This window comes from Ailuropoda melanoleuca, chromosome 12, assembly GCF_002007445.2.
Source record: "Ailuropoda melanoleuca isolate Jingjing chromosome 12, ASM200744v2, whole genome shotgun sequence".
NCBI lineage: Eukaryota > Metazoa > Chordata > Mammalia > Carnivora > Ursidae > Ailuropoda > Ailuropoda melanoleuca.
Window position 1 is genome coordinate 35893602 of NC_048229.1, and position 26698 is coordinate 35920299.

The 26698-nt window shown below is 49.1% G+C and overlaps 1 protein-coding gene across 1 annotated transcript; it reads left to right on the plus strand.

The window, feature by feature from the left end:
• The first annotated feature begins 6911 nt into the window (after positions 1-6911).
• On the plus strand, positions 6912-12788 carry LOC100464844 (cytochrome P450 2A13-like). The gene is given in 10 exon segments (XM_019804318.2): positions 6912-7091; positions 7370-7532; positions 8004-8150; positions 8388-8548; positions 9947-10025; positions 10028-10116; positions 10535-10676; positions 11081-11268; positions 11930-12071; positions 12606-12788. Coding segments are annotated over 10 exon segments (1473 nt in total). The 3' UTR covers position 12788.
• Positions 12789-26698: the final 13910 nt, after the last annotated feature.

Consider the following 26698-nt stretch of genomic DNA (forward strand, 5'->3'; position numbering starts at 1 on the left):
TCTGGATTCTGTAATGTTCTACTGAAGAATCTTAATTTGTTTTGTTCTGTTTTGTTCCAGGGAGCAGCTAACTTGGATGATTTCAAATCCAGAGCTCTGAAATCTCCTTTCAGTCTTTTAGACTTACCTGGCACTACATGGAGTTTCCCAGCACACGAGTACTTCAACAACAGGTTAGAAATTTGGACAGAGTTTATACAGAGATTTGGGGCTCCCCATTCTGGCTCTCACCTTTTGGAGACCCTATCATGGCTACCACCAGGGACTATAATCACCCTTTTTCTGTCCTCTGGTTCTACAACTCAGAAAACATACAAAGTTTCTGCTTGGGTTTCATCCATCCTCAAGGCAACTCCCTTCTGACCCCCATCAGTATCTTCCTGCATTGATCCACTCTCCAGTGATATCAGGGAATCAAGGTTTTTTTTTTAAACATTTTATTCGGGGTTGATAGCTGTTATTTTCAAGATGCTTGATCCAGGAGGAGCTACTCAACCATCACCAGAGACAGAAACACCCCAGAGCACTTCTAGAGTATGACCCCCCACACCTTCTTAAGAAAACCCTTCCTTTTTGGAGTCTCTCCTTCATCCCTGTCTTCTGTCAAACTTTCTCCCTCTCTCTCCTCCAAGACCTGCCCTGCTCCCGCAAGAAGGCATGCCACTGGGCATGAGCATGAGCTGTCCCAACAACCAGACAAAGAACCTTGACTTCTGCTCCTTGGCTTTCCCCTGACTCCATCTCAGCCACACTCGTGCTGCTTACCCTGATCCCTGCTGCCATCTGAAACCTGAACACAAACACTTCACTCTCTGGCCAAACCCCTTGTTCTGCTCACTCTCCACTTCACCGAGGTGACACTGCTTGGCCAGGTCTTTGGTCAATGTTCCAAAGAACGCAAACCCAACAGAAAGTCAAATATCCCTCCTATCGAGAGGCATGTTTTATTTTTATTTCTCTTTTCATATTTGGAATCTGCTGTGTTAGGCTTACAGGGAAGTTTTTCAAGAACCACAGGATTATCAGGAACAATTTTCTGGTGGCTCATAAAGAGAACAGGTGGGGCTTGGCAGTCCAGCGTGGTGGTTAAGAGCATGAAATCTAGAATCAGTAACACAAGGCCATGCCCAGGTTCTGCCCCGATCATCCATGGAGCCCAAAACAACTCACTTCCACCTCTTTGGGCCTTGCTTAACTCATCTGCAACTGGAGGTGGTAAACCCAGCCTCACAGGCTTGCTGTGAGGACTTCAGTAAGATCATGCCCATAAAAAGCTTCACACAGTAAGATCATAAGCTCACTGAATGCTACCATTACCAGCAGTATTAGCATTTAAATTTGAACCAAGAAGGCTTACCTAAGATTGTCACTTGGGAATGTTCTGAAACTAGTTAGAGGTGGTTGGTTTCCCAACTCTGTGAATGTACTAAATGTCACTGAACTGTCTGCATAAAAAAGGGTAATTTTTTAATAAGTATTTCTTTTCTTTTCTTTTTTTTTTAAAGATTTTATTTTATTTATGTGACAGAGACAGCCAGCGAGAGAGGGAACACAAGTAGGGAGAGTGGGAGAGGAAGAAGCAGGCTCCCAGCGGAGAAGCCTGATGTGGGGCTAGATCCCAGAACGCCAGGATCACTCCCTGAGCCGAAGGCAGACGCTTAACGGCTGCGCCACCCAGGCGCCCCTAATAAGTATTTCTTGATTTATTTTTTAAATTTTTTATTAAGTTCTGTTAGTCACCATACAGTACATCCTTAGTTTTTGATGTAATGTTCCATGATTCATTGTTTGCATATAACACGAGTGCTCCATGCAATATGTGCCCTCCTTAATACTCATCACTGGCCTATCCCAATCCCCCACCCCCCTCCCCTCTGAAGCCCTCAGTTTCTAGATTTATTTCTTGAAATTTATGTATTTATTTATTTAAACTGTACGCTCAACGTGGGGCTTGAACTCACAACCCCAAGATCAAGAGTTGCATGCTCTACTGACTGAGCCAGCCAAGTGCCCCTTCACTTCAATTAAAAAAAAAATTCTCATTTGGGAGAGGGTCATAGATTTCAGCCACACTTGTGGGCATGAGCCAGGTTTTTTAGAGGGTTTTCGGTCAGGCTAGGGGGTAGAGGACAGCAAGTTGATTGATGAGGTTGCCAGAGGGAGCAGGGGGTGTAGCAGTCACATGTCTGCTGCGTCCCCTCATCTCACATGTCCAAAACTGGCTTGTGAGGCTCTCTCTGCCCTGCCCTCCTCTCCTCCCCCACCTGTGAGCTTATCCTGCAAGACCCAGTTCAAACGACAGTCTCTAGGAAGCCCTCCCAATCCTCAGCCTCAACTACCAAATTATTGCCCATAATTTTAATGAATACTAACGGGATCATTGAGGACTTTAGTTTATTTGGGTCTGCTCTCCCTCTAGTCTAAGAAATCCCTTAAGCAGGGATTGTGCCTGGTTCCCAACGTGTCCAAAGTGGAACTCATTTTCTCCTTCCTCAGACCTGCTCCTGATCAGTGTCCCCAAACCAATACATGACACTGCCATCTACCCCCACACTGGGCTCCTCCCTCACCTTACCCCACACAGCCAACACATACACAAGTATGAACTGGTTCTTCTTTCTATATCTTCCTCCAATCCATGCCTCCTCTCCATGCTCATAGTCCTCTGTCCCCTGGAGCCTACAGAAGGCACTTCCGTATCTCTGGACCTCTAGTCTCATCTTCCCCAAAAATCTGAATAATCTCTCTGAACACAAATTTGGCCATTTTGTTTCCCTGCTTAAGATCTTTCTGGGGCTCCCCATCATCTTAGGACAGAGTCCACACTCCCCACCCAGTCCCACCAGGTCCAGCAGGTCTGACTGCTGCTGATGGCTACAGCCTCATCAGTGCCCACGGCCCAGTTCCTTTCACTCTAACAGCACCCGACTATGCCCCACTGCCTTGGCACTGGGATTTCTCTGCCCAGATTTCTCCCTCCCTGCTGTCCCCATCCTGCCTTGGAAAAATCCCTCCTTAGCCCTCTAGTGGCTCAGCCTGAACTTACAGGGTTGAAGCAGGGCTTTCTCTGGGCCCCTACAGACATCTGTGCCTCCTATCCGCACCCCCCACCCCCGACCCCTCTGCCTGTGTCTTCTCACACCAGCCCTGTGCATTCTGAGCTTCACTGACATGTGGCTGCTCCGTCTGCCTGTGGAGTGAGAGCTTCATGAGGGCAGCGCCCAGGGTCACCGCTGTGTCCTCAGCATCCCTCAGCACAGGCTGGGAAGGACTGGCAGGTTGACTGAGCACTGGCTGGATGACTGTCTTAAAGGTGCTGAGTGGCTTAGGGGGCTGGGGGACACTATGGGAGAGAATTTTCTGAGTGGATGTTTGAGTTGATCCAGTAGGAGTTGACCCACCTCCGAATGCTCTCAGGACACACCTATCCCATGCGGGGTGTTTTGGCCTCGTGTGACCCTTGTAAACCGAGGGATGCAATTCCCTGAAAAATAAGGGAAATACTTGTGTTTTTAAGAAGGGAAGTGGAGCTGGGCCAGGGTTGTGTTTGAAAGCAAACAGACAGGCACAAGCAGATCTCAGCCACATGTACACAGCGTGACCCACATGCCTACACAATATGCCCGAATGCACACACACAGTGTCCATCCACACACCCATACATGGTCACATACACGTGTTAATGCACAGTCAGACGTCAGGGTGGACACACAGACACTCACGTAGACGTCCTCCAACAGGCATGCTCCAAAGCATGTACTCGGCTGCCCGCTGACACACAGAGGCTGGTGTGCATTTGGGCACACTGGCCTGCACACACACACCCTGTCATGTGCTCCCACAGACGTACATGTCTAGACACAAATAGGTACGGACACCCACTTCTGCACATACAGACACTCCACAGACAGGTGTGTTCATAAATACACGTACCAACATGGACACACTGATACATACATGAGCTCAGACGTGCAGAGACCCCATGCACCTGCCCGGAATGACACACATATACAGATGTATAAATAAGAGGATATGCAACAGAGGCATCTAGGAGAACCCACTGCACACACTGGCATGAACAGAAAGATCCAGAAACACACAAGAGGGTTGAAGGACAGGCTGACTTGCAGGGAAGACAAAAATAAGACAGACAGACACAAGGGGAGAAACAGATGTTGGGCAAGGTGCTGTGCGGGGGCCATGCCTCCCCATCCCCAAGCAACCTGAGGGTTTACCCCTGATGCACCCTCCTCACACACTGCCTACTCCACCATCCCTGCAGAAGGCCACCTCCAAGGTCAATGTTCCATTCGCAGCTCCAGGGGGAAGGCTCAGCTGTGCCAAAGAAGGAAGGGCAGGCACGTTCCCACAAGGCTTCTTCTCCCTTCCTCCTTTCCCAAAGAAAACGTATTTGGTACTTTAGATCATAGAATGTATAATCCGGAAGTGGGTGTGGAGAACCCTTTACTCGTGTCCTTCTTCCTAAGGATTAAATAGGAACAGCTAATATTTGTTGCCACTTCATACCCATGAGCCAATGACTCCTTCCATAATAGGCTAAGAGGACAATTCTGTCATTGGCCCCTGGAGGATCAGAGAGGTGAGGTGACCTGTTCAAGGTCCCACAACAAAGAAGCGACAAAGAATTCCAATCCGTGCCTTAGTCTTGCTCTTAACTGCTATGCAGGCTGGTGGCTGGGTTTAGGGGACTGATACCTGGCAAGCTTGTGCTAATATTCTGGCTCTCCTTTTCCCCCTTTAAAACCAACGAACATTCCCAGCCAATGTGCAAAAACAAAATAAAACAAAACAAAAACCAACTAACAACTTTTCTATATCTGCTCTGTTCTCTGCTCTTTGTCCCCTCCCCCACAGAATTCCAGCTTAGAGGTCTAGAACACTTTGAGCAACATGCCAGTCCTGAGAGTGCCAACCTCACCCACTTGCACTTGTCCAAAGTTAGAGCTGGCATCTGAGCAGATGGGGGGAGGTTTCCAACCGTCAGATGCTGCCTTGTGCCCATCAGGACCCCTATATCAGGACCACGGAAGACCAATCCAGCACCCACATGGTGCTCATGTCAGAGCTGGCTGGGACCACCTTAGAGCTACAGGGTGCCACCCTTATGACCCCCTGAAGCCAGCCCTAGTGGCCACCGCAGCCTACTCTCAGACCCTCCTGGCAGCAGAGATGGCTCTGTGAGTGTTCTCCTGGCATCAAGTTCGGTGTCAACTTGCTGTCAGCTCCAGTGTCGAGTGGGGGCGAGCTGATACCAATGGCAGAAGTTGCTAGCGTACCTCTGTGTCCAACGCCAATGCCAATCCCAGACCACTTGCTAAACTTGGTCTCCACTTGGCCCTCAGTGTGGGCTAGGCCAGTCAGTGGAGGAAGGAGAGGACAGGGTTCAAATCCCAGCTCCCTACCTGCTACCTGGGTGACCTCGAGCAGTAGGGAGGCTTGCTCTTCTGAACAGCAGATGGAGGATGCTATGAACGGAGCCCCCCGGCTAGAAGGATCCCATGAGATCACATGTCCACACACTGGCTCTTCACAATTAGTGCTCACCAAAGGCCAGCGCCCTATTGTTAAGGAAGAAGGTCACTAAGGGAAGGACAGCAGGAAGGACACTATCTTTCCTCATTCCCACTTTCAGCCTCCAGGGCCTGGCTCTCTCCCCACTTGGGACTTTTCCCAAACCTCTCCCACCGTCGCTCCCTCTGTGTGCTGCCAGCAGCCCCGCTGAACCCGGAATCACCCCAAAGGGACCTCTCGTACCCTCCCACTCCACCTCCTGCCCTCAAGTGCTCCCTTTCCACTGGCGGGGAAACCCAGCCCCAGAAAGGGGGAGTAAGCATGCAGAGCGGGAGACACGGGAGCCCCTGCCCTCCCTCTGTTGTCTGGCCTCAGTATTCTCACGTACCAAGTGGGGAACATTAGTAGCACTACTACTAACAGCAACAATGGGAATGCTGAGCCTAGTGAGCTCCTCCAGAGATCTGGGTGGGAACGGTGAGGCTTTCTGTCAACGACACCCCTTGAGACAGTTGGGACTATTTGGCACCATATGGATGCTTGTCATTACCATTTCCAAGTCCTGCCCAGGCCCTCTGCCACAGAGACCACAAGTTACTCTTCTTCACTAAGAAAGGTTCCACTTAAACGTACCTCTGGACTTCTACCCCTTTCCCAACCACAGAAGGGCAGTGACACTGATGCTGACCTTGCGTTGAGGTCCCACTGGGGATTCTGGGCACCAGAGGTGACTCTGTGTTCAAAGCAATGGCGGGTCAAAGCCTGGGGCAGGTGCTGACTCTTGGATCCTGCTAGACTCCCGTATACTTCTGGGAATCGCCCATGACAGGCAGGGGTCCTCCCTCCCCCCAAGACTCTCAAATCAACTCTCCCTCCAGAGAGCTTTAACTGTACATCTGTCCTTGGCAAAAAATTCGAAAGCTATGGCCATACATGTTGTCCCATTCCAACACTCTTAAACCCAGATCTTTGGATTCTTTTCTCCCAAGACTCCCTAATCCATAATTGTTGGGCCACTTCTCACTCTGACCTCAAATCCAAAGCTCAGGACTCTGAATCCATATATTCCAAAATCTTAAGGTTCAGAATTTGTCTACTGCTTCACCCAAGTCTACAGACTCTGGTGGCCCTTCCTGAGGGGCTACATATTCTGTCTTGGGGCCCACTCTCTGTTACTCTCCCTGAGGTCCCCTCTTCCTGACTTGCTGACTTGTCCCAAGCTCAGCTGTGAGTCCGGGGATGGGGGTGGGGAGACACTATAGCTGAGAAGTGAAATGGCACAATTAACAAACAGAACCAAAGTCCACCCTTCACTCCCAGGTGGTATAAAGGCAAACCACCCCAGCCAGCACCATCTGACTGTCTCTCCCGGTGCCACCATGCTGACCTCAGGGCTGCTTCTGGTGGCTTTGCTCACCTGCCTGACAGTAATGGCCTTGATGTCTGTCTGGAGGCAGAGGAAGCTCTGGGAGAAGCTCCCTCCAGGACCCACCCAGTTGCCCTTCATTGGGAACTACCTGCAGCTGAACACACAGCAGATGTCTGATTTCTTCATGAAGGTGTCAGGACGTGGGATGGATGGAATGGGGTGGGGCTAGGGGCTTGCCTAATTGAGCTGGGACTTAGTGGCAGGGGATGGGGCAGGGTTGGACCAGAGTCTTAAGAAAGTGGAAATTTGCAGGTTGGGCAGCAGGGTCCTAGACAAGAAAGAGCAGGTCTTGGGATGTCCAGCTCCTTGAGTGTCAGAACCTAGGGAAATACACGCATAGGTGAGGGCTGGGCACAGGGCCAGTTCCCAGTGGGGGCCACAGCCTCTAAGCACTTCCACCTCCACCAGATCAGGGAGTGCTATAGCCCGGTGTTCACAGTCCACCTGGGGCCCCGGCGCATCGTGGTGCTGTGTGGACATGAGGCGGTGAAGGAGGCTCTGGTGGACCAGGCTGAGGAATTCAGCGGGCAAGGCAAACAGGCCACCTTCGACTGGCTCTTCAAAGGCTATGGTGAGGAGCTCCGGGTGGTGGCTTGTGGCCAGGGACACTTGATGGCCTCAGTTTCCCCACTGTTCTTCTCCTGACTTGCCGGCCCAAGGCTGTGGCCGAGTTCTACCCTTGCTTCCCTCTGTCTTGTCCCTGGTTATTGTGACCTCTCCCTGGTCTTCTCTAGCTTGACTCAGGGTGTCTGCGTCTCTATTCCCCCTGCTTCTCAGTCCATCTCCCTGTTCTCTCTCATGGATGCCTCTTCTTCCTCTGGGTCTGGGAGGAGCTCTTGGGATTTCTGCCTGTTACCCCGGTCCTCCATCCCCGCTTCCTTGCCTCTCTCCTGATTCTTTTCTTCCAACCCAGTCACTTCCCTCTTTCAGTATTTCTCTGACCCTCAGTTGTATCTCTCTCTGTCTCCCCCACCCCCATCCCATTCTTCTCTTACTCCTGCTCTCTGCACACCTCTGTCCCCGCCCCTCCCCGCCCCATCAGGGGTGACGTTCAGCAACAGGGAGCACGCCAAGCAACTCCGAAGCTTCTCCATCATCACCCTGCGGGATTTCGGAATGGGCAAGCGCGGCATTGAGGAGCGCATCCAGGACGCTGGCTTCCTCATCGAGGCCATTCGGGGCACAGGCAGTGAGCAGGCCTGGGAGTGAGCAAGGAAGAGGGGTACACCCACAGGGACCCGTGTTTTCTCCTCTAGGAAGGGGACTGGACTGGGGGAAGGATTCGGGTCTCTAAGCTCAGGGGTCTTGTGCTGGAAGTTTGGCTCCTCACTCCAGTGCCCTCCTCCAATTCTCAGGCAGGCATAAGACTGCCCAGTTGACGCTCCCCAAAATCCCTGTCTCTCCCCAACCCCATCCTGTTCCCCAGGTGCCTTCATCGATCCCACCTTCTTCCTGAGCCGAACAGTGTCCAATGTCATCAGCTCCATTGTCTTTGGGGACCGCTTTGACTATGAGGACAAAGAGTTCCTGTCACTGCTGCGTATGATGCTGGGAAGCTTCCAGTTCACAGCTACCTCTATGGGGCAGGTAACCCGTCCCAGTCTGGCCCTACAACACCCCTACCACAACCCACCCACTGCTCTCCCACACAGAGACAGGTGCCCCGAACTCCTGTCCTCCTCTAGTCGGGTACCCTCAAAACCAGCCCCCACTCTTGAACAACTGAACAGTTGCACCAGAACCCAAGACAGGTGCCCAGTACCCAGCTCCCAAAGACACTCGGATATCACAAGAGTAGCTCCTCACCAGAAGGAGAAGGAGAAGAAAGAGGAGGAGGGCGGAGGGGTAAAAGAAGAAAGCGACCAGAGCCTGCAGACAAGAAACACATCCTCATACTAGCTCTCTCACCTAGGCTGGTGTTTCCATCCCGACTTACCTTAATACCTAACAGTTGCTCCCTGTTAAGATATTCCATCCTTCCATCTGAATATCTTAACACCTGGACAAGTAACCACCTCAGCCAACCTTCCAAACACCCGAACACCAGGTGCTATAAAATCCAGCCCATCAAAGTCATTTGATATCTACACAGGTGTCCCACACTGGCCCATTAGAATAGCTAGGAAGTGCCACCTACTAGCTCAGTTAAATATCTGAACGTCAGGACACGTTCCAATAATGATCCCCTAAATGTGCAAACATATCTGGACAGACTGCTCCCCAAGCAGTGAAATAAGTATCCCCCAACCCAGCTCACTCAAACACCTATAGATGTGCCCCCTATTGGCCCATGTGAAAACCGAAACACATGAAGAGGAGTCTCCCCTCATTTTAACACCTGCACACCAGCCCCACTTAATACCTGAACACCTGAACAAAAGCCCCCAATTCAGATCCCCTAAATATCTGCGCAACTGTCTCAAACTTATGAGACCAAATGAATACTTAAACACCTACACCTGTGTCTCCCAATCAAACCCTGCCTGAATATCTGAACACCTAGATGCGTTCTCCAATCCAGCCACACTCAAATACCTGAAACCTGGATATGTGTCCCATCTCACCTACATTCTGGAACAGGGGCCCTCACACTTAACTCACCCGAAAACTTAGCTATTTCCTCTCATCAAGCTCCATATAAATCCTAAACACCTGGACAGATGCCTTTAACCCAGTGCCTTCCTTGTTCCGAGAAAGGTCCGGCTCCCATCAGAATGTCCCTACTAATGGGGCGCCTGGGTGGCTCAGTCGTTAAGCATCTGCCTTTGGCTCAGGGTGTGATCCTGGCGTTCTGGGATCAGCCCCACATCAGGCTCCTCTGCTGGGAGCCTGCTTCTTCTCCCACTCCCCCTGCTGTGTTCCCTCTCTCGCTGGCTGTCTCTCTCTCTCTGTCAAATAAATAAATAAAATCTTTTTTTTAAAAAAAAAAAAGAACCTCCCTGCTAACAACTATCCTTCCTGCCTTTCTTCTCTCCCCATCCTCAGCTCTATGAGATGTTCCATTCAGTGATGAAACACCTGCCAGGACCATAGCAACAGGCATTTAAGGAGCTGCAGGGTCTGGAGGGGCCAAGAAGGTGGAGCAGAACCAACGCACCCTGGACCCCAACTCCCCGAGGGGCTTCATCGATTCCTTCCTCATCCGCATGCAGGATGTACAACCCAGCAGCTAGTGCGGAGAGCTGCAAAGCCAGGCAGCCCCTCATAACATCCTCACAATCTCAAGAACATTAACGGTGGCTGATCCATCTGCCAGCACTTGCCATGGGCAGGACCTGTGTGGGAACCATGAAGCCACACTGCCCACTTGCTGTCTGTACCCCTCTCCTCATATTTCTACTGTAAAAAGTGACCCAGGGCTGATGAATAAAGGACAGGTAGGCAGCCGGGTAAAGAGTGTGGGAAGGGCGTGTGGGCAGAGCCAGCCGCCTGAAAAAAGCCCTGGCAGAACTAGGGTCTCTCTCCCCACCTCTGGTCTGGACCTAAGAGAGGTGGGTCCAAATGGAAGACCCCGGAAGGTCTCTGAGAGCCCTGAGGGGAGTGGGCCCGGCCTGAGGCCCTGTCTCCCTGCAGGAGCAGAACAACCCCAACACGGAGTTCTACATGAAGAACCTGGTGCTGACCACACTGAACCTCTTCTTTGCGGGCACCGAGACGGTCAGCACAACCCTGCGGTACGGGTTCCTGCTGCTCATGAAGCACCCAGATGTGGAGGGTAAGGCTGTGGGGGTGGGGCAGTGAGGTGGGGGCCACAGACCCTCACACTTCCTCTGAGCCCACTGCAATGTCCCCACCTTTCCTAGATCCTTGGAACCTCAGCCATACCCTGTTATCCAGATGCTAGGTGATATTCTCTGATAAGCACCAGCTGAGTTTCACTGGCTGTTAAAATACTGAAAATATCTGGACTGATGGGTAAATAGCTCCTGTGCTGAGTCAAATATATGTGAGACCACATAGAGTTGAGACCAGGTGAATAGGACGCTGCACCAACATGTTTATGGCCAAGGTCTGTTTGGAATGGTCTATGTCCACATCACACGTGGATGTACATATTTGGACTATCATCCCCGCCCTGAGACCCCTAGATGTCTAAACACTTTCCCCCTCCTCCCACAGCCAAGGTCCATGAGGAGATTGACCGAGTGATTGGCAAGAACCGTCAGCCCAAGTTCGAGGATCGGGCCAAGATGCCCTACACAGAGGCAGTGATCCACGAGATCCAAAGATTTGGAGACATAATCCCCATGGGCGTGGCCCGCAGAGTCACCAAAGACACCGGGTTTCGAGAGTTCCTCCTCCCCAAGGTACTTTCCAATCCTGCCTAGGGGGACCTCCAACCTGTTCCCTGTGACCCAGCACCCCATTCCCCTTAGAAGCTTCCGAGCCCCTGTCCCACTGCCTCAATCAAACACTTCCTCAACCACCATGACCCTTTAACCTTCCCACTCAGATTCTTGAATCCTGTATCTCCCCAGAGCTCTTGCTTCAGGGATTATGAACCCTATGGCCCTAAATGTCCTCTCTCAAAAGACATGAACTTCATCTCTAGACCTCCTCCCTCAAGGACACAAGTCTCACTTTCCCCAAAATCCCGCCTAGAGAGACACAAACCCAATGTCTTTAAAACTTCCTGTCTCTGGAAACATGAACCCCCATGCCCTCTCAACCTCCTGCCTTGGGAGACATGAACTGCACATGCCCCACACCTTCTGTCCTAAGACACACAGAACCTGTGTTCTTCAAACTTCCCTTTTCAGGAGACATAAACCTCATGTCTGCATAATTTCCTGTCTCAGAGACGTGAATTTCCTGTCACCCAAAGCTCCTCCCTAAGAGGACCCACACTCCCACACCTCCCATATCTCATCACCTGGGGCTCCCCAACTGTCCCTCTATCCTCCATGCACTTTCAGCATATTCTACCCCGACTCTGGCTTATCAAATACCCCCTCTCCTCCTCACCAGGGCACCGAAGTGTTCCCTATGCTAGGCTCCGTGCTGAGAGACCCCAAGTTCTTCTCCAACCCCCGAGGCTTCCACCCCCAACACTTCCTGGATGAGAATGGGCAGTTTAAGAAGAGTGATGCTTTTGTGCCCTTCTCCATTGGTAAGAGACCAGTCTGTGCCAAGCCACTGCTCCCACCAGCAGGATCTCCTTCATCCCAGTTCTCCTCTTCAAGGTGTAGCCTGGTGTCTTTCTCCAGCTTGGAAGTCCCTCTCATGATCTACCTTGGGACCCATCAGCTGCAACCCCCATAACTACTTGAGCTTAAGCTAAAGGATCAGGATGATCACACCTGTTTCAGAGATGGGGCAAATCAGAGCCCTTAGTGAGAGATCTGTCCAAAGTCACTTAAATTCTTTAGATTCCTCGCTTGGAGATGAGAGCCCCGCAGGCATATCTGAGTGTGTACTTGGAGGGAAGGGGCATCAAAATTTCCCATTGCTGCAGCTACCTCACCCCCATCCCATGCACAAGGGAAAATGATGCTCAGAGAAGATTAGAGACGTCTCTGAAAATCTCTCAGGCCACCATATTCCAGCCTCTCCTCTCCGGGAGAATGCAGTTGGAGGTGGATAGTGGGGCAAGGGGGCAGTGAGAGCAGGCCTCACCTCCAGCCCTCCCATTCTGTGTCTTCAGGAAAGCGGTACTGTTTTGGAGAAGGCCTGGCTAGAATGGAGCTCTTTCTCTTCCTCACCAACATCTTGCAGAACTTCCGCTTCAAGTCCCCGCAGCTGCCCAAAGACATCGACGTGTCCCCCAAGCTCGTGGGCTTTGCTACCATCCCACGAAATTACACCATGAGCTTCCAGCCTCGCTGAACAAGGGGTGAGGGAAGGCACAGCTGGTTGGGGGACAAAGCAGAGGGAGGGGGAGGGGCGTGGCTATGGGCAGGGGTAGGGTTTTGGAGGGCAGGGCTAGCAGGAAGGAGGTGGCTTAGGGAAATAGGAAGGGCAAAGAGGGTGGAAGAGGAAAGAAATGGGCTCTGTTCACCTTGGTAGAGATAGATCCTTCAGAAGTGGAATGAGAGGAAGGGAAATTACTTATTGAGTAAATATTTTCTGTCAGGCCCATGCTAAAAGTTAACACGTTCACCTCACTTAATGATCAGAAGCCTATGCAACAGAGAACAGAATTTATATACATTTTACAGGTGACAAATCCTAACTGATTCCCAAGGAATCTACCACAATGACAAAAAACCTCCTAATAAATGAATTTATCAAGGTCACTAAACATACTACAATTTTTGTGTTGTTTTTTCTATACACTAGCAATGAACCCTAGGAAATAAAAATTAAGAGCACAATGCCATTTATAGTCCTCACGAAAGTGAAATAGGTAACTATAAATCTAACAACACAGGCACAGAACTTGTATGCTGAAAGCTACAAACACTGTAGAAAGAAATAATTTTTAGATAGACAATCTAAATATCCATTGACAGATGAATGGATAAAGGAAATGTGACATGTACATACAATGGAATATCACTCAGTCATAAAAAGAAAGGAAATCCTGCCATATGTGACAACATGGATGAACCTTGAGGATTTTATGTCAAGTGAAATAAGCCAATCAGAGAAGAACAAACAGGGTATGAATCCACTTGTAGGATGGATCTAAAACAGCCAGACTCATAGAAGCAGAAAGTAGAACTGTGATTGCTAGGGTCTAGAGGAAGGGGGAGAAGGGGGGGTTGCTAGTCAATGGGTACAGTTTCCATTTTGGAAGCTGAGTAAGTTCTAGAAATCTGCAGCACGACATTGTGTCTGTACTTGACAACTGTATCAGGCACTTAATTTGTTAAGAGGGTAATTATCACGTTAAACGTTCTTTCCACACACACACACAAAAAAGAAAATGTATGAACTAAAAGATGGAAGGATTTACTGACACCCTAAAAGAGAGGGTTAAAAGTCACTTCAAAGTGATGAATAACAAGGCCTCTGGGGACGCCTGGGTGGCACAGCGGTTAAGCGTCTGCCTTCGGCTCAGGGCGTGATCCCGGCGTTGTGGGATCGAGTCCCACATCAGGCTCCACCGCTATGAGCCTGCTTCTTCCTCTCCCACTCCCCCTGCTTGTGTTCCCTCTCTCGCTGGCTGTCTCTATCTCTGTCAAATAAATAAATAAAATCTTTTTAAAAAAAAAACTTAAAAAAAGAAAACAAGGCCTCTGTGATTGCTCCGGTCAACGTTATACATGGAGTAGAGTTTAGTAAGACCGTAATGACTTTTATTTTATATATACTGAATTTAGGTGACAGTGTGTATACCAATGAAAACGATTCAGTTGAAAATATAAGAATTATGGCATAAAAGGCACCTGGGTGGCTTAGTTGGTTAAGCATCTGCCTTCGGCTCAGGTCGTGATTTCAGTGTCCTGGGATTGAGTCCCGCTTCAGGCTCCCTGCTCAGTGAGGAGTCTGCTTCTCCCTCTCCCTCTGCTGCTCCCCCTGCTTGTGCTCTCTCTTGCTCTCTATCTCAAATGAATCAATAAAATCTTTTTTAAAAAAAGAATTATGGCATAAAAATTAGTCTGGAACTGAAAGTCACATGCAGGGGCGCCTGGGTGGCACAGCGGTTAAGCATCTGCCTTCGGCTCAGGGCGTGATCCCGGCGTTATGGGATCGAGCCCCACATCAGGCTCCTCTGCTATGAGCCTGCTTCTTCCTCTCCCACTCCCCCTGCTTGTGTTCCCTCTTTCACTGGCTGTCTCTATCTCTGTCGAATAAATAAAAAAAATAAAATCTAAAAAAAAAAAAAATAAAGAAAGTCACATGCAAATAAATATTCTATTATTGTCTGTAGAAAGTACCTCCTTAGACCTTACTCAGCTCAAACGCCTCAGAAAAGAATGCTGGCAAGTGAAGCAAAATGTAATGAAGGGGGGACAGCCATCACAAGGATCATTTCTAGATGTTTAGAAATTTTTATTGAAGGCGTGGGAAGATTTTGGAGATTAGATATGGTGTACTTTGAATTCCTGAGAATATTAATGAGTACCAGACAGTCAGATCTTTCCAACTGTGATGTAATATTGTATGAAAAGGTTACTGGACTTGGGTCCTTGGACCCAGTGACAGTAGAAACCAGGCTGGACTCAAAATTTAAAAGCACAGGCAAAGCTTTATCGGGGCTTATGCTCCAGCACGAGGGAGGCAGAACAAAGGGAAGGATCCTCAGGCTGACTTTCCGAGGACAGGTCAGGGAGAGTTTTTTTAAAGAAACTTAGGTGGGAAAAGCATGACATCTAAGCATGTAGAATGGGGATTTATTAGTACCTGTTCACTGAAAGGTTATGCTTCTTCCCGCGTTGTCTAATCACCATGTTCAATCTCCACCCTCGGGGGCACCTGGGCGGCTTAGTTGATTAAGCGTCTGCCTTCAGCTCAGGTCATTGAGATCGAGCCCCGCATTGGGCTCTCTGCTCAGCGGGGAGTCTGCTTCTCCCTCTGCCTGCCAGTCTGCCTGCTTGTGTTCTCTCTCTGTCAAATCAATCAATCAATCAATCAATCAATCAATCTTAAAAAAAAAATCTCCACCCTTGGGGGCACCTGGGTGGCTTAGTAGGTTAAGCGTCCGACTCTTAGTTTCAACTCAGGTCATGGTCTCAGGGTCATGAGCTCCAGCCCTGCCTGCGTCTCCGCACTCAGTAAGGAGTCTGCTTGAGATTCTCTCTCTCCCTCTGCCTTTCCCCCCACTCACACTCTCTCTCTCAAATAAATAAATAAATCTTCAAAAAAAAAAAAAAACCTCTCCACCCTTGGCATGATTTTTAGTATTATAACGAGGGAAAATGTTGGTGAAACTTCGGGACTGGGGGTCCCTGTTGGTGCAGACTGGTTTGGTCTGGTCTTAGTAGTCAGCATTCCCTTTTCAGTAAGCATCCTCCCTCCCCATTCCTGCAAGACATGATAGTCAAGAAGCATAGAGTTTCAACCTTTTTTTTTTTTCTTATGGAGGTAGCTGTAGGGGCACCTGGCCGGCTCAGTTGTTGGAGCGTGCGACTCTTGATTTCAGGGGTTGTGAGTTCAAGTCCCATGTTGGGCATAGAGATTACTTAAAAAATAAAATCTTAAAAAAAAATGCTGGATTTTCATGGTCAGGTTGAGGGGACCCAAGTCCAGTCTCTGCTCTGTCGACAAAAGACCATATGTTTCTGAGGAGACACACAGGTTTGTTTGTTACCCAAATAAATTTGTTACCCAAAATAAATCAAGCCAGAGTTCCAAAAGAAGAAAAAGCAACAAGTTAAAAGAAGTTAAATGTTCTCCAACGTAATTCTACTAACTAGTACGGTGCCGAGCACTTACTAGTTGCAGGGTGATATTTTAAGTATTAACCATACCAATGGCAAGGCACTGACTAATGAGAATGAATAACATTCTTGTCTTTTCCTTTCCTTTTATTTTTTTTAAGATTTTATGTATTTATTTGAAATAGAGAGTGAGCTAGAGAGACAGCGAGCACATGATCAAGGGCAGAGGCAGAAGGAGAAGCAGCCTCTCCGCTGAGCAGGGAGCCGGAGGCGGAACTCGATCCCAGGACGCTGGGGTCATGACCTGAGCCAAAGCAGCCGCTTAAAGGACTGAGCCCCCCAGATGCCCCCTTTCATTTTCCTTTTCTATTGAGAAGCAGTGATTAAGATCACGGACACGGGTGCCCGGACAAATTGGGTTTTTAACTCCAGCCCTATCTCTCCCTGGCTATGTGACCCTGGAAGTGATTCAGTCCCTCTGTGCCTCATTTCCCCAGTCTCCAAGGAGAGATGATATCTCAGGATCTAGTTCATGAGTCTCTTTTGGGACATAAATGAGTGAGTATATGTTTCAAGCATTTAAAGATTTATTTATGTATTAGACAGAGAGAGACAGCCAGAGAGAGAGGGAACACAAGCAGGGGGAGTGGGAGAGGAAGAAGCAGGCTCATAGCAGAGGAGCCTGATGTGGGGCTCGATCCCATAACGCCGGGATCCCGCCCTGAGCCCAAGGCAGACGCTTAATTACTGAGCCACTCAGGCGCCCCTGTTTCAAGCATTTAGAATCCTAGGGGCCAGGTGATTCGTTATGGGTAACAGGTTAGCTCTTATTCTCTTTCTCTTGTGTCCATTTTTCGCTTTCTGTCTCTCGCTTTCCACGTGCCTTTCTCTGTCCATCCCTCTATTAGCCTCCTGTTCTCTCTCTGTCCAGAGTATCTTGTAGGTTTTTCCACCTTGGTTCTTCTTTCTCTGTCCTTCCTCTTTAGTCCTTCACAGTCCTTACCCCCAAGCCTGCCTCCAGGGACTCAGAGTCTACACTGTGGCTTCCCCGATGTGAGAGCAGGAGTTCCAGCTCTGTGTTTATCCTCCTTGCAGCCAGAACCGGCAGAGGTGACCTCACTCTCTTTCGCCACGAACCATCGAGCCATCCACCTCCCTTAAACTCGGGCCGACTGTGTCGTGTTCATTTCCAAGATAACATTACTAGGAAACGAAACAAAAGCTCCAGAGAAAGTGGAGACACACAGGCAAGTTTCAGGGTCTGTAAGTGGCTAAAACATAAGGCTTCTCCTCCTTGAGGTCTTTTGTTGACTCCGGGTTGGTAGATAAGCGTGGGAGAGCGCCAGAGCATGCAGAAGACTGATGGTAGGGAGAGTGGGAGGGTTTGATGGCAAGGATGATCCAGCCAAAGAGTGTGACAACGAGGAGAAAGAGCAGCCCACGTGGGCGGGTGGGGGGAAAAACAAAACAAAACTCAACGCTTGCGCAGGCGCATTGGGACTAGCCTAGGCGGCCTTTTGCAGTGGGAATCAACTAGGGCCGAGTCGATGTCCTCGGGCGCCCCCAGCGGCCGCAGCGAGCAGCTCTGCAGGATGACGGTGAGATAGAGGAGGAGCTCCAGGTGCGCCTGCGACTCGCCCAGGGGACTTCCCGGAGTTAGGACAAGGTGTGAGCTGAAATGATAGATGAGAAGAGAGGTTATGACTTGCTCAAGGCCACACAGCTAACAGTGACAGAGCCGAGCCGCAGAAGGGGAGGCCTGGCTTCTGTGTCTTCTTCACCGTCCCTGTAGTCTTTCTCGCAAGTGCAGGGTGCACACGGTTGGCAATATCGTAAGTGTTACCTCTTACAATTCTTGCATTTTTCTGCTACTATGTAAACATTAATATTTCCCCCCATTTTAGTGGTAGACTAAATATGAAAAACTAGAACCTCTTCTGTTCCACCAGATGACAATGTCCGTGTAAGCTCCACCTCAAAGGGTTTCATCACTCTCTGCCTGTAACTCCAGAACTGGATAGTCAGAGCTGGGGGTGTCTCTGAGCCCAGGAAGCAGACACTGTTCGAAGCAGCTTGTGTTTCCATAACTGGAAAGGAGGCAGTGAGTGTGGGGAGTGGGATCAGTGCTGGGGTGGACGTAGGAGAATGGGAATCTGGACATTCCAAGGCTGTGATTCCCACCCTGTCCATAGTCAACAGCTGAGAAGGGCATGAAGGTAGGGATCTTCTTGAAGGACTGACCGGCCTCCAGAAAGGGCTCACAGTTGAACTCCCAGGGCATCAAGAATTGGCTGGGGTTGTGGCAAACAGGGCTAAGGAGGGTGATGACATCTGTGCCCTGTTATAGGGGAAGAGGAAATCAGTGGTATGTCCTAGAGACACGGATGGAAAGTTCAGGGAATGACATTGGCAAGCCCTGCACATCATAGATCTTGGGGCCCGTGTAAGGCAAGGCCTGATGGTCCTCCAGCACCCGTAGCCCGGCATGCCCCACCATGAGGTAGATCTCCTGCTGCACGTGGACTGTGAGTGGGGGCCTTAGAAGGGACAGGCGCTGTCATTGAGTCTGGGCCTCTCTGTGGGGACATGTGGGATGTCTAGGGGGAATCTGTTCTTGTTTTCAGAACTGGGAGGTGGGCCCATAGGAACTTGTTGGGGTTTGCCACAGACTGGGAGGAAAGGGATGGTGCTAACTGGGTTAATGGATTCACAAATGGTATGGCGCTAAATGGTTGCATTGGGTCACAGTGCTGAGAGGCTGGGTTGTTTTTAGGGAAAGTGGGTGGGCAGGTCATGAAGTCCTGGAGATATGGGTGAATTTGGGGAGATTAGAACTGGGTATGTGGGAAGGGCTTCTGGGCAAGGAGGTTTGAGTCAGGTACCCCACTGGGGTGTGGGCAGGATTCGAAGAAGTCCTGGGAAGTATGGAGAGTGATAAAGGGGGTGTTAGAAGGGAGAAACAGGAGCCTTTGAAATTGTAGGTGTGTGATGGGGGCAGGGGCTGGGAAGAGTCTCTGGGTGGGAGGCTCGGAATGGGCTCTGAGCTGTGTGGGCGGGGCTTTTGCACATCCGGGGCTTCAGCTGAGGAAGGAAGGCATGGAGCAGCCTGATGCCCAAGGGCTCCACGCCAGAAAGCAGATTACGCATAGTGATCAGCAAGGTGCCCAAGCTGGTGTGCATCGGCAGGTGCTGATGCTACTGGGATCGGGTGTATGAAGCCATGGCCTGGGGCTCGGGCCTCTGACGTTAACCCACCAGATGTGCACTCCAGTCCCTGGGTGTCCATTTCTCCTTGGTCTAAACCCTCCTCTGGGGGAGTCGGGGGTTGTGGGTGCCTTAATGACTTCTTAATAAGCTGTGAATTGGCAAGCCAGGACCTGGGTGAGTTTGGCTGATGTTTCCAGACCAAAATGGCTTGGTGTTTGTGCTCTGCTTGAGGGGGGGGGGAGGATCTCAGAACACCGGATCCTGTCCTCTGAGCTTGCTTAACCCAAGGTTGGGCTCCCAGTCTCCCCTTGTGGCAGGGCCTGCAGTCAGAGATGGGACTTCCAAGCAGTTAATACCTGTGCTATCTTGATGAGGAAGCAATTGATGAAGTCCTGGGGAGAGCTGGGGTGGAAGGAGGCTTAGGGTTCAAGAACACTGAGTGATGAGGTCCTATAGGCCCTCCAAGTTCTGGAAAAGGTGATGATGTGGCCAGGGAAGCCTGTCTAGGAACCTGGGGAAGAGGTTGTACATCTGGGGGTGGGTCAGCGGCAGGAGAGGCAGGTGGGAACACACGGGGTCAGAAAAGGTGGGATTCCCTCGTGTAGAAGGGGGTGGGGGCAGGGAGAGACTAGAGAGGTGAGACATGGAAGGAGGGGAATTTCAGGTGGGGAATGGTGAGGTTAGTCAGGAGGTTAGAGGTGAGGTGCATGAAGTGATCATTGAGGCGTCTCCAACACCTGCCCTGTGGGGTAATCTTCACTCTGCTTCAGACTTTGGTGTCTCCCTACCTCAGTATCCCCTGATCCTTGGTGCTTTCTCCCCCCACCCTAAACTCTCTTCTCCCCATTCTCGATTGCCCTACCCCCCAGTCTCATAATTTTTGTCCCCAAGTTCTCAACGGTCTCCAACCCCTCCTGGATGGAAGATCAGAAGATGGCCGACCTTGCCCTAGAGATTATTGATGATCTGGAAGTTGTCGTGGAAGAGCCAGGTGATTGACACCAGATGCTTATCCTCATGGTCAAAGCAGCTACTGAAGAGCATGGAGCAGATGGTGTTGCACAAAGAGCGACTCAGCACTGAAGTGTAGTCGAAGGGTTGGCCTATGGGTGGGAGATAAAGAAGGTGGAAGACGGTTTGGTTGCCCCACCACTCAGGAAGCCCAATGTACAACACAACAGAGTTTGTGCAGCCACAAAACTGGTTCACACAATATAGGACTAATCTGCAGAAATCATTGGCAGCGCAGAACATGCACATGGCTATGCAAGATATGGCCTAACAAAGCCTCATACATATGTAGTAGCTCAGCAGGCCCCACAGAACACCTAAGACCACATGGCAACCAAACACATAGCAAATATGACAACCGTGTACTGTGGCACACAACAAAACCCGATAATAGGAGTAATTCCAGGGAAGCCCAGAACACTTTGCAAGACCCAGTGGCACAGTACAAAATACACCGCTGAATATTAACAGGATGCAGCTAGAATATTCCGGAACACAGTGCAAAACAAAATGACACATTGTAATGTAATGACATCAAAATTTCAAGCAACAACAAAACATCATTTAACTAAAACCTCTAGAGTCACCTGATACATTTGTTTACCCACAAGTTACGAAGGATCAAAGATCAAGGAATAGAGCTTTAAATATCTTTATCTCATTTTCTTCTTCAAAATGAGGCTAGAGGGGTGGCTCAGTCCGTTGAGTGGCTGACTCTTGATTTCGGCTCAAGTCATGATCTCAAGGTCATAGGATCAGGTCCTCACCGGGCTTGCACTCAGTTCAGAGTTTGCTTGTCCCTCTCCCTCTGCTCCTCCCCCTGCTCACATTCTCTCTCTCCCCTCTCTAATAAATAAATAAATAAATAAATAAATAAATAAATAAATAAATAAAATCTTAAAAATAAATAAATAAAATGAGGCTAGGGGTGCCTGGCTGGTTCAGTTGGTAGAGCATGCGACTCTTGATCTCAGGGTCATGAGTTTGAGGCCACATTGGATGTGGAACCTCCTTTAAAAATAAAATAAAATAAAATTAGGTTAAAGTAGAATTTACCTCACACACTATGGTGAGGATATATTTTATACATGTAAAACACTAAGGGTAATTCATTATACACTGTAGCGCTATTTCCTAGCTGCGAATCTGGTTTTCTGAGTGTTTGCTGTAGGTTTATATTGGGCACCTTGAATATATCACAACGTACCTTCAAGTAATATGTACCACCGCACACAATCTGTAAGAACCTAGTAAGGGTAGCATTGTGCATTTTTCTTCCTCCTGGCCTTTGTGCTATTGTCAAGACTTTTGCATGTGTTAGAAATCCTACCATGTATCATCATTATTTTTGCCTTTAACACCCAAATACTTTTTTTTAAAGATTTTATTTATTTATTGGACAGAGAGAAAGACAGCCAGCGAGAGAGAGAACACAAGCAGGGGGAGTGGGAGAGGAAGAAGCAGGCTCATAGTGGAGGAGCCTGATACGGGGCTCGATCCCATAACACCGGGATCACGCCCTGAGCCGAAGGCAGACGCCCAACCGCTGTGCCACCCAGGCGCCCCCCCCCAATACTTTTTAAAGAGTTTTTAAAAATAAGAAAGAAGTCGGGACATCTGGGTGGCTCAATCGGTTGAGTGTCTGACTCTTGATCTCAGCTCAGGTCTTGATCTCAGTGTTGTGAGTTCAAGCTCCCAGGCTGGGTTCCATGCTGGGCATGGAGCCTACTTAAGAAAAAAAGTCCTTTATATTTACATACATATTTATCATTCTGCAGTTCTTAGGACCTTTGTAGACACATATCTCTATTGGTACCATTTTCCTTCTGCCTGAAGAGTTCCTTTGAAATCTTTTGTAGTGCAGATCTGCTGGTGATGATTTCATTCCAATTTCGTAGACTTTACAAAGTCTACTTTCTTTCATTTGTTGACATTTTTCATTGGGCATTAAATTCAGATAGATAGCCTTTTGTTTTTCTGTTACATAATGTGTGGGATTTGGTGACTGGATTTGTAGAATTTAGATGGAGAATCAGTATTGGAGACCAGTCAAATTGGACAGTATTTGGGATCAAAGATGGAGCTAGAAGTTGGGAGAAAACCATGAATTCATTTTGACCAATAGGATTGGGATGGGATTGATTATAGAAATTTATAATGGGGATTTAGGTAGGTTTAGGTAGAACATCAGAACTGGTTCTGGATAATTTGACTTGTCACTTGAGATGGAAGTTGATAATGAGATTGATGTCAAAATAAAGATTGGGTTGAGAATGGTTGGGATGAGCTTGAAATGGAAAGGGGGATTGGAATAAAATACAAGTTAAGATAGTTATTGTATCTGGGGAAGGTGAAGTTTGGACAACTTTATCCCTGGTCCTGGACTCTGCAGTTTCCATGTCTTCTCATGTCACTAGCAAGATCAATGACCCTGAAGGACACCAAGATGGAAGAACTATCTCCCTCTTTCATGCTGCCATAATGAGGAAAGTGTTTTTTGGGATGGAGGAGAGCAGGAACAGGCTTACCATTTTCTTTGTTGAACTTGGAAAATAAGAGGAAGTCATTCTGGTCAATGAAGTCCTTATCATGGCCCACAAGGGCCTCCTTCACTGCCTGGTATCCCCTGAGGACAACCAGTAGCCTGGATCCCAGATACAAGGTGTATACAGAGCCATACTCCTTACTCAGCTATGGGCAGCAAGACCAAGCTTACATTTGGCTCCCTTGTTTCCCCTCCCCAAGCTGAGGGGCCCGCACCTCTCTGAGGGACATCAGCACATTTGGGAAGCCAAGCTGCAGTATTTTTCCAGGAGTGGGAGGGATCTGGGCCCTGGGGGAAGCTGGTCCTTGCATCTTGAGTTGAGGGCCAGGAATAGACAGGTAAGAATCAGGGACAGGAGATGACTGTACTCAAAATGTCCATGGTGAAGGCGTTTACAGGCAATACCTGAAAGGAAAAGTGGGAGAGGTTATGGCTGGGCAGGGGATCTTTGCCCCCCTCATCTCCATTTGGAACATGCCTTCCCTAGATCCCAGATACAGGGGAAGAGGAGGAGAGGAAAAGAAGCAGAGAGGAATAGAGACAGGGAATCTGTCTGGAGAGTGAAAGGGTGGGAAGGTGAACAGGAAGGAGAGAGAAAAAGAGTAGCAGAGGCATAAAGAGGCAGTGACAGAGAGAGAAACATGAAGAAAGATGTAGTCAGAGAGACAAAGAGGAAACCAGACAGACATCAAGGAAGACAGAAAAACAGGGAAAAGGACAGAAATAGCTTGACAGTGAGTGACTTACACAGGGATAGAGAGACAGAGGCAGGGATAGAGCAAGAAAGAGACAGACCTTAGACCCAGAGAAACATTGGAGAGAGGGGACACTGAGAGAGAGAGAGAGAGAGAGAGAGAGGTCACCTCTCTCCCTTCTCCCCCTCTTTTTCCCTCCATCTCTTTGTCTCCTCTTCCTTATGTCTGTCTCCATCTTTCCACATTTCTACATCTTTTTCATAGTTCCCAGTTGACATGGTTCCCATTTGACGTTGTTCAACAGGTGCCTCAGGGGTTTTGTGCAGGGAAGAGGGTAGGGCAGTGGGAGAAAGTTCCAGAGCAGTTCTGACCATCCCCCTGGTTCATTGTCTGGGCAACAGGGAATTCCCCATGGTGCCCAAATGGCTGAGCTGGGAGATGTAGGATCAGGAGACCCAGGGGTTGTCCCTCTCTTCCTCATGGTCCCTGGAATCCTATGTGGTAGACATTTGAGTGAGAAAGTTGGCAACCCTCAGAATAGTACATTGTGACTGTTTTTTTGGGTAACAGACAAAATCCTGGAAACATTTATCCTTAGATCCAATCAGTCTTAGAACCTTGAAACTTTAGAATCAGACACCCCTCAGTCCTCTGGAATGTAAGCTCTATGAAGGCAGGGATTTTGCCTATTTTGGGGGCTGTGAATTTCCACACAAAGCTTCAGTGGCAGAGGTGGGCTAAGATCCACATCTCTAAAACATACCCATTGTACCTTCACGCTCTCATCTCCTACCTGAAACCAGAACTCCCATTCCTGAGTTCCTCACCCACTCCCACCCCGCCCCCGCCCTGCTCTCCTGACTGTCAGCTTGGAGAAAGAGGGAGAAGAGCAGGTGCCCACATTCTCCTCCCTCATCCCTGGCTTCCCCATCACCTCCTTCAGATATTTCAACAGGTTCTCCACATGCACACCCAGGGTATTTCTTACAAAGTGTTTGGCTACAGAACTGATGAACTATGGCCCCAAGCTACTGAGGAGGAAGCCTGAGAACCACACAGCACTGACCAGTTCCTTTATGTTCTTGAATCACCACTGTCAGCAGCTCCCAGATATTATCAGGGCCTTTTGCATCAAGCCCAAAGGAGATGATGGGGAGGGAGGTCCTGGGTGCCTCCCACTGAGTCATTGTTCCTGGCCCTGCTAGACATATTAGCTTGCCAGGGCTGCAGGAACTAAGTACCGCACCCTAGTGGCATAAATGTTGGAAATCCATTGGCTGAGTTCTAGTATCTTTCTCTCAGCACCCCTCAGGCTCTGTGTTGTTGGACTCTGCCTTTCTTCCTTCTTAGCTACTCCTTTCCCCAAATTCTCCTGTTACTTATTTCTCTCTCCATCACATCCCGTTCAGCTGCCACATCTCGATAATTGGGGTGTGTTGTCTCCTCCATGGATTTGCATGGATACATGGGGGAATCCCCACTCCAGGTGCTGTGCGGGGGGTGGGGGCGGGGGGGCCTCCACACCTCCAGCATTTTCTGAGTCACTCTCTTTCAAATCCACTGCTCTCTTAACCAGCTCCATTCCCAGATTCAGCTGTTCAGAAAACAAACCACACACTGGATGTGGTCATGACCCTTTGACAGAATGCTATAGGAACAGGAGGTGTGAAATCGCACAGCCTTCAGGAGAAGACTCTGGAGGAGTGGGAGTGGATTTTCTTTCCCCCAGAACACACTCTGTGCCTAGAAATAGAGGGGAAAGTTCTAGTAGTATGTGGGAGAGAAGTTGGACTCAGAAAAGGAGTTGGTGGATATGGTGCCTTTTCCTCTCCAGTCTTCTGCAGTCATCCAGGTACTTTTGGGTGTGAGTTAATTGAGGGTTGCAAGTTTGTAGAAGGGAATTCTGCTTCTTTCTCGTACTTGCCAAGGTGGGATTGGATATTCTAGGAGCTGGACCTGTTGGGGGCCGACTGAAGTTCTGCTTTCCTCCCTCTCCTTGCCCTTCTATCTTGCCAATCACTAAATCAGAAGACAGGCTAAGGACTTGCACACAAACTAGCTTCCCCAACTAGGTAAGGGGATGGTGAGCAGAGCTGTGCTGCCTTATGCTGCACTGTTGAGTACTGTTGAACCTCTGATTTAGCCCACCTTAAGTTGAAAGTTCCACTAACGAGTAGGCATTTCGGGACAGGACTATGGTAACAGGGACTCCTTAATGTGGCCATGGACCATGTGTCTTTGTCTGGGCTTATTTGTGTGTCTCAGAATGAAGCTGTGACTCATGCTAGACTCAGGGGAAAGATTATACCTTGTAGATGATTAGTCATCTGTCCCAACCAGGCTTTGGCCCCAGATACAGAGCACTCAGAGGAAGGACTATACCCTGCGATGCATGAATCCATTGGGTGGCCACTCATGAAAGAGCCATCTCTAGGGAGCTGAAAAAGAGAGGAAGAGAAGAGGAAATAAGCCACTGTAGGTGGCATGCTGAGGTCCACACCCTACGAGTGGACTGCTCACCAGAACCCTCCCATTCCTATGCTGCTGCTGCCTGAGCCTCTGTTACAGCAAGGGTCCTGATCCTTAGGGGTATAGGGAAAAACATCCAGTGCACCCCTTGGCACATTAAAGAGATTAATTCAAACCTGACTAAAGCATTATAGAGTAACCGCTGCCATGGTTCTTGACCTTTTCATCCGTCAACGGACATTTAGGTTGTTTCCATATTTTGGCTACTATGAATTATGCTGCCACGGACTTAAGAATTCAGCTATCTCTTGGAGATAGTGTTTTCACTTCCTTTTTACATATACCCAGAAGTGGATTTCTGGATTGCGTGGTAGTTCTATTTTTAATATTTTGATGAACAACCTTTCCGATTTCCATCATGGTAGTAAATTGGTAGTCTACCAAATTGCATTCACACCAGTGCTGCACAAAGGTTCCAATCCACTAAATCACCAGTATTTGTTATCTCTTATCTCATGATAGCCATAAGATGCGAAGTAATATC